The sequence below is a fragment of the Impatiens glandulifera genome, chromosome 2 (assembly GCF_907164915.1).
Source record: "Impatiens glandulifera chromosome 2, dImpGla2.1, whole genome shotgun sequence".
NCBI classification, from domain to species: domain Eukaryota; kingdom Viridiplantae; phylum Streptophyta; class Magnoliopsida; order Ericales; family Balsaminaceae; genus Impatiens; species Impatiens glandulifera.
In genome coordinates, this window is record NC_061863.1 from 13,153,165 (window position 1) to 13,162,037 (window position 8,873).

General features: G+C 33.8%; 1 protein-coding gene across 1 annotated transcript; it reads right to left on the bottom strand.

Annotated features, from left to right (window-relative positions):
• Positions 1-6,788: 6,788 nt before the first annotated feature.
• LOC124927552 (protein EXPRESSION OF TERPENOIDS 1-like) lies at positions 6,789-8,672 on the bottom strand. The gene is made up of 2 exons (XM_047467991.1): positions 7,914-8,672; positions 6,789-7,383 (listed from the first exon to the last, which is right to left on the bottom strand). Exons 1-2 carry the CDS (start codon positions 8,452-8,454, stop codon positions 7,004-7,006), a joined length of 921 nt encoding a protein of 306 aa, XP_047323947.1. The 5' UTR covers positions 8,455-8,672; the 3' UTR covers positions 6,789-7,003.
• Positions 8,673-8,873: the final 201 nt, after the last annotated feature.

The window sequence follows — 8,873 nt, forward strand, 5'->3', positions numbered from 1 at the left end:
AATTCTCTAGGAGTTCCAAGTTATAGAAAATGTCGTGGAACTCTCTAGATTTCTCTAAGAGTTCATTTTTGTAAGTAGGGTCATGACACTCTCTAGAATTCTCTAGGAGTTCCTAAAGTATGCAGATAGGAGAACTCTCTAGAATTCTCTAGGAGTTCTCAAGAGTAGGAAGTTTGTAGAATTCTCTAGAAGTCTCTAGGAATTCTTGGGTCTAGGTTAGGTTATAGAAGAGTCTATAAAACCCTAGGTCAAGGAGGATCTAAAATAATCTCTCCACTTGTATATAAACAAGTCTTGTCCATAAACCAAGAACACTAAACACTTTTAATACCTCACTCTTGAAAAGAAATAAACAAGATATTCTCTAAACTCTTTCTCTCTCAATTATTCCATCTTCTTGAATCTTTTAGAAGGCCAACTAGCTGGGATTGTGGTAATCTAGACTAGTGTCGCGCGGGACGAGGAAATATTCGGTGACCGAGTTTCTGCATGTGACATTATGCCCCACTAAGAACAACATTATTTCATGTAAGGTTATTTCCCAATCATTAAGTCTTCTCCTGTATTTAATTCTATCTATGAAACTATTTGAACGTTGGTCGAATATGTCATTGATCGAAGATTTTTGTTAGATTCAGTTAAATTAAGAAAGAGTAAAATTAATTAAAAGAGAAATAATTAATTAAGGGAAAATGTTTTTAATTGATTAAAATAAACTTAAGTGAATAAGTTTAAATCAATACGACATAATTTTAATGATGTGTTCATAAACAAAACTAAGTTGTGTAAATGTTTATGCGCAGATACATCTGAAGAAGTGCGCGAGCAGACGTTTCACTTCATTAGACGCTCTTGTATGAAGAAGTAAGCGAGCAGACGTCTCACTTCAACAGACGTCCTGGTCTAAAGAAGTACGCGAGCAGACGTCTCACTTCAACAGACCCCTGATCCAAAGAAGTGTGCGAGTAGACGTCTCACTTCAACAAACGCCCTGGTTTGAAAAAGTGCGCGAGCAAACGTCTCACTTCAACAGACACCCTAGTCTAAAGAAGTGCGTGAGCCGATGTCTCACTTCAACAAACGCCCTGATCTGAAGAAGTGCGCGAGCAGTCGTCTTGCTTCAACAATAGTCTGAAGAAGCGCGAGCAGACGTCTTGCTTCAACAACCATTTGAAGAAGCGTCTGTCTATCTGCACTACTCATCAGTATGGCGAATAACAGTGTTCGTTATCAGCAATCTGCCAAGTCAGCTTAATACGCTTAACTACACGTACTCAACTATTCCACTAGCCCACGTTGTACCTTCCAGTACACCATGTTCTACCGAATATTCCGTAGTATAATCTGCTACACCACGATTTAACGAATATATTCTTACGTACGATCATGTACACCTGACATACATCCATTAGAAAGATGACACGTATTCAAGACTCATATTCGATAGTTGCTACGCTTCAATATAAAAGAGCAGTAGAGTACAATGGTGAACTCTCTATTCTCGATTCTGAATATCTTGATCATTTCGTATTGCGTATTACGAATTCTCTAAGTTAAGTTAAGTTATTGTTTACTATTCTACCTGAGTGTATTTTCAGTATTGTAAGTTGAATAGAACGTTGTCTTTTTAACATAGTGATAACTAGGAGTTCAGAAACAGGCAGTTGTTAAGTCTTTTGTTCTGACTGGATTTGTGTAGTTGATATACAAATCAAAGTCTTTTAGTAAAAATCCTTCTGGAAACAGAAGAAGGGGTGACATAGAAGATTTATCTCCGAACATCCATAAAACTATTGTGTTATTTCATTTCTACATCTTCTAGTCTTGCATCTGTCGCTTCAAATTTAGCAAGCATTTCCGCACTTGAACTCATTCAAGAGCTTGCGACAATTTGTGAAGAATAAAAAAATATTTTAATCTTTAACAGGATTAATATCGAATTGAAAGTGATAATTAATTCAACAATATTCAACCCCCTTCTATTGTTGAAGTCGGTCGTAACAATTTTCTACAAATTTCGATCGAAGCGAGTGTTAGGAATGATAAGGCGAGACTTTTAACAGTACATCAAACATTGTCCTAAAAGTTGATCGATGAGTCGTCGCCTACCGAAAATTTGAACTGTCCACAAAAGGACATCCACATAGTAGAGATGTCTTTCCAAACACTACAACTAGTTGGTCGGGGGCTAGCTTTCATGAACCATCTAGACCAATCAATTTCATACTTGCATCTGATCATATCAGTCCATAAATAGTTAAGCTCTAAAGAGAATAAGTTGCGCCATTTTGATAAGAGAGATTTATTAAATGCATATAACTTCCAAATTCTTAAGAGTCTATAATCTTTGAATCTCTTCACTTTAGTCAAACTCACCAAATTACCAAAGGAGGACTTAGAGGATGCCAAAAGAAATTTGTACATAATTTTTTCCATTTTCACGGCCACACTCTTAGAAATAAAGAAACAAAAACATCATAAAAGTACGCTTTTGATGAGGACCAAATGACCCCCTTTCGTGTCATGAAGGATGATTTCTGACTTGTATGAGGAAGGTGAAATCTCATGAACCAACACAAACACACCACTCGACGATCCATTTTCAACCTCGCTATCTCAACTCACCTCCACTATAACACTATAAAATATATATGCAAATATTTGTAACAAGTGGTTCATCGTCACGACGATGGTAATACACATCCTCTATAACCCCGACTTTCTCGTTACACTTCTTAAGGTTATTCTATACGTTATTCTACTCTAGATCTATAGGAGGAATCTGAGGCAAATTTTGTCCCTATCCGGACATAAAATAATCATCGTCGACCCAATCAATGACCTTTAAGGCTACACTACAACTCATTAAACTAACATACCATTTTCCATGTCAGTCGTGTTCGGAAATTGATCTACTAATCCCAATTGAATCATCTCTCACCTGACCTCACGTTTCATCCATGTATTTTTATTCATCTCCACAAATTCACATAATTCGTCTCACACACTCTTCAAATATTTAAAGCTCCAATAAGTCGAAGGCAACCAAATAGTAAGATCCATGTATCACCAATCCCTTTAGTTTGGACAAACAATGTTTCAGCGTGCACCTTTTACCATCATTATCCGACTCAGTTACATGTGCATGTTCACCACATCAACAACCAATCGACTATTAGTCATTCCATTATTCCCATTATTAATTCATTAGTTATTAAGATGACGAATTCCTTCCACTTCCAGATGAATTAAAATCTTTGTAGGGGACATAATCAAAGTAGTGTGGAATCCAATCTAAAGAGCAACATCGTCCAAATTGACGAAGACAAGAATCTGCAAATCAATTTCAAATTCCTCAACTCAAACTCGACTATCCTTTGTTAGTCATTCTTTATCTTAGTAATAGTCACTACTCTTGTCTACTTCATCACCGAAGCGAACTCGAAGAATTTCGGTCTCGTCTTTACTATTTTGGACCAATAGCTTCAAATTGCACGCATACCACCCTTCACAATACTAGGATATGATAGAGTATCGAACACACAAAAAATAGGTTGACCAACATCTTCGCACCCCCACCTTTAATTTACCATTTGTTGCCCTCGATCTTATAGTTCCTATCCAAATTTAGCCCACATCCAATTCAACTTACCAACCTTAGCTCTAGATTCAAAAACTATTTTCACCTCCTTACCTTTCCTACTCTCCCATCTCTTTTTCTCGAACCCGACTTCTAGAGGTGGCCTTTAGGGATTCATAGACACCCGAGTGAAGATCAACGGTTTACACAACCCTTCGGCTCTCCCCCCCACCCCCATCCCTCCACCCTTCAAGTTGACAATGACAGAAATGACTCAATCCTCACATACGGGCGCCCATTAACCAAGCAAACATTATGCCCACTTCTAGCGATGAAAAACCAACCTTCTTTGTCTTTTGACTCATCGTGCGGACGCAAACCACAAGCCTCCATACCAAACTTGTTTTCGATCCTTCGACAATCCTACATTCTCTCTCATTTTCTTGCTCGTCTTTTTGGTTCTTCAATCTGTTAAATCTGCTTCAAGTTCATTCTTGAATTAAAACTCTTATTTATTCTTTAAAATTCTTTTGAGAGAAAGCTTAAAAAAAATATTTTTAAACCTAAAGAGGGAACTAGTTCTAAGCCATTTCCTACAATTTTATAGTGTGAAAATCTTGGGTCCATTCATGCTGGATCAATATCTTTTGCAGCACTTTGGGTCAATTATTTTATACTTTTATGGCCAACTATTAACTATTAGATAATTGCATTAATTTTCTAGTCTTATCCAAATCTAATCCACACTTCACTATATAAAGACTACATATAGAATGTGAACTTCTGTTTTCTTTGCAAAAACGATAACTATAGATGAGAATGTATTTCTAACTAATCCTATTTTAATTAATCAGAATGACACCTTGGACAACACTCCACTCAAAGACATTTTGATGGAGGACAGAAAACAAATGTGTACTAATAATTTTTCAACAATTAACCATGCACAACATATATTAACATAACATTTAATCAACTAAACTGTTATTTTTTTATTAATTATAAAATAAAACTATTCTATTAATTTAATTAACCTAACATAAAATCTACATAGTAATATATATATATGAACAAATTTATTTTTTTCCTCATAAAACACATCATTTCATGAAGCTGACAACTATCTTTAATATTTATCATGTATATCTAAGAATTCTAAAATGTTTTCCTAGAAACCATAAAAGGAAAGATTCTTTTTTTCTTGTGCAGCTTGTTTGATGTTTGTTTTCTATTACATAATTTAACTTTATTTAAAAAAATATAAATGAAATTAAATATAGTAATTAAACCAAATTAAAACTCAAATACCTTTTTTTTTTTTATGATAAAATCTACAATATGAATCACTTCCCTCTATTTCAAATATATCGATCCCACATATCCTTACATGAAGCCTCTACATCATTTGTCTATTAATTTGTGTCATATATGTATTTGAGAGTAGAATTTTAAAATAATTTCTAGATAACTATCATTTGACTTGTGGTCTGATTAGTGTTTGTTAGACTAATGATATAAACAATTAGGCTCGGATGCACAATTATACTATTGACGTCAGTTTTAGAAATTTAGAATCTATTAGTTTCCATTTATTGGTCGATTAAAACATTGGTTTAATCAATTTTATTTTTTTGTTACAAATATTAGTATCTTGATGATAATAATTTCATATAAATTATTTTATAGTGAATGATTTTTCTTTACAAGTATATTTTGTTGAAAAGGTGGAACAATTTTATTAATCTATTTTTTTTTTAAAAAAATTGAAGAATAAAATATTAAAATCCATCTAAAAAAATAGATTTGTTAGTTATAACATGATTTGTCATAATTAAAATAATAATAAAAAAACAAACAAACTCAATATACAACTAAAGAAACCCAAAAAAAAAAATTGTAACTTATTTTTGAAAAAAAAAATATATATATATATATATATTGTAAAAAAATTGGCTTTACAACTTAATAAACAATTTAAAACAAATTATGCAAAATTTTGCAACAAATTTATCAACAAAATTTATGCACTTCGAAACTAAAACATTGTAGTCTAAATGTTGCTGATAAAGTTACTAAAATTTGAAATTTAATTTTGTAACGTTTAACGATTCAAAATTTTTATCGCATAAAATGTTGCAATTTCAGTTATTTTTTTATTTTGTAGTGCACATCTAATCAAAGATCTAAGATACTTATTTCTCAAAATTTCCTGTTATTTTTCCACTCATTTTCTAGTGTGACTAACGTTATTGCAAAGTTTGTAAACTGCCCTCTTGGATTTTTTTTAGTCCGATTTATATTATCTTAATATGTTTCTCAAATGCGCTCTGACCATACTTAATTTCTTATTCATCCGTAAAACATTTTATTGTTATTATTATATATATTAAACATGTATTGTATTTTACTTAGAGAACTTTAAATATTAACAAAGAGGTTAAGTATAACTCTTAACGAGAACGGTTTAAGTCTAAATGATCGGTTATAATCAAATTATGCATATGTTTAAAATTTAACTATAATCGATAGGTTATGCGCTTCGACTTTCACTGAATGACAAACTGAATTGACGGTTTTGAAACCCGTGATAGGTTCGTTTTTATTCGGCTTGAACCAATTTCGTTAGGTTTAGTTTACCTCATGCTTGTTATAACTATTTCAGATTGATGTGACTTTAGTTTTGCTTGTGAATAATAAAAGCTTATTTATTTTCTAAAAAACATAGGCCAGTGGTTTACATACAATTTAAAATAAAGGTTTAGTTTGATTTGATTAATAAACACGAATAATCTACAATCAAGTAATAAACTAAGACAATAATTTTATTGAATAAGTTAAACTAAACATAAACATTTAACCAATGAATTGAGTAATATGAAACAAATAGAAATAATAAATTTAAACAATTAAGTATATCAAACACAATCAACATTAAGTTTGATATAATACAAACAATGTATAATTATATAAGATGAGACAAAAAAAAATGGGTCCAATTAAGACACAAAAATCATATTTTTCTTGCCAAAAAGAAAACACCAAGAGAAAAAAAAAAAAGCTAATGTATAATTGGGGACTTTCATTTGAAAAATGAGCTTACAATATGTGTGCAGATCAATGAAAATCACAAAATTAATCCACCAAAACAGATAATAAACATTGTCTTTCATTTATTAAAAATGAAATAAATAATCCATAATAAGAAAATTTTGAAATAAAAATCCAAACCCTGTTCATAAAATAACAGCCAACAATTAATTAAAAACTAACAAAGCAAAAGAAACCAAATTTAATCCCATAATGTGTCATCATGATCCATGAATAACTAGCTAGATGAACCCATGTTAAAAAAGGAAAGAAACACTAAAACTGATCAAAGTTTCATTTAGAGAAAGAAACCATTAATAATGGTAAATTCTCTTTTTAGGGTCTTGGTGGTGGGAAGAATTGTGTACCGGAGAGAAAAGCACTCAATGGAGCCGGATAATTCGAAGGATCAATAAATGTTGTCATTCCATGACTGCTACCTGCGGCTGATGGTATCAAATTGAGTGGCAATTGTTGATTTCCTGACCCACCACCACCACTTCCGCCGCCGCCTCCGCCGCCGGAAGAGCTCTCCCCACCTCCATAACGGCTCTCCGGTCCCTGATCATACAAAATCCCCTTGAAAACATGTCCTCCGATGTTAACAGCCGTCTGATAAGCCAACTGTTCGTCGGCTTCCTCCATTCCACTAACCTTGACACATCGGAAAAGTGCAGAAGAATTTACCTCCGCCGGAAAATGACCCACCTCCAACCCTAATCATGCATATAAATAATATCATGTATATGTTAATGTAACACTTTTGTTGTTCATGTTTACTCTTCAACAGTAACTAAAAGAAGAGTTGGTGGGTGACTATAGCTATAAATTAACAACAATCTTATAAACTTTGTTCATCACACGCAAATGATACTTCCCAGATACGAAATCTTTCTCTCTCTCTAATACAAACAAAAATGAACAATCTTCACTCGGTTTGCAGATTTATAAGGTAATGGGTTTTCAAACTAGGGTTTAACCCCATCTTCATGAATAGAGACTTTCTTAGGTTGGTTCAAACTAAAAAAATGGTGTCATCAAACAGAAGAGCTAAAGTTTTAAAACTAGATCTGAACAAGAATAGACAAACCCATGTCTAGAAAGTTTTGAAGTTGTATGTTTTTTGCTATGATTGTTTATTTATGTGGTTTTTCAAATAAACTTGAAACAACCCATCTGTTATTCTTCAAAAAAAGATTGATCTTTACTAAGAATGAAGAAAGAGAGAAAATATAAAAGAGAGAACCTGAGGAAGAAGTTTCTCTGTGCCTTTTGGGATTCTGATCAGTCCTATTGATGAGATTCAGCTGCCGTTGATCTTGATTACTAGAACCAGCAAGTTGTTGCCTTTCACGGCGTTTGGCAGCCGGAACCCACGTGCTCTTCACATGAGTACTACATTGAAAACCTCGACTTTTACAACATGTCCGGCAACGGGAATGTTGACAATCCTTCTTCGACTGATTCCCACAGTCCTGACAATTTACCGTTCCACCTCCACCTCCTCCGCTTCCACCCACAGAACCACCACCGCCTTGTCTCATCGTTCTCAACAACGTCGTGTGATCATTACCACCCGGCTGACAATTCATCTTCTGTTGCTGGTGATGATAGTTGTAATATTGCTGCTGCCATAACTCAAACGCCTTGTCCGTACTATTCTTATTATTATCGTTATTATTATAGATCTCTTCGTTCCTAAACAAAAGAAAACCCCCGTTGGCCGTTGCCGACGGTGGTTCAGAATCTGGTTTACCGACGCCGTTTAAAGTGAAGAATCCGGACATTTTACCCTCGGGTTCCAATAATCCATAGCAGGCCTAGAGAGAGAAAGAGTGAAAGGAGTAAAACGAGAAAAAGAAATTCTGGGGATTAGGGCAACCGGGGTCGGTCGACCAATTTCAGGTTCAATTCTCTGTAAGCTATGGCAGCATTAAAGTCACGGCCCTGCAAACGCCGCCATGCCCTCTGTTAATTTCTTCTGCTGCTACCTCAATTTAAGACATCCTACAGTATCCTCTTTTTCTCTCTCTACACATATATAAATGAGATGAATTTATTTTTTATCAAATACCAAAAAAGTTAATAAAAAAATAAATCAAACGGCACTTATTGGATTTCGTGAAAGAAACTTTAAGGGTTTGTCTGATTTAGCTGATTAGACTTGGGTCTCGTTCGGATTAGATGTTTTTATAAACATAAAAGG

Bases quoted from the DNA above. Each gene is read 5' to 3' on its own strand.
- LOC124927552 (XM_047467991.1), bottom strand. From the start codon at position 8,454: ATGTCCGGATTCTTCACTTTAAACGGCGTCGGTAAACCAGATTCTGAA. The intron at 7,384-7,913 runs GTTCTCTCTTTT...ATGCATGATTAG, and splicing joins CAGAGAAACTTCTTCCTCAG to GGTTGGAGGTGGGTCATTTT.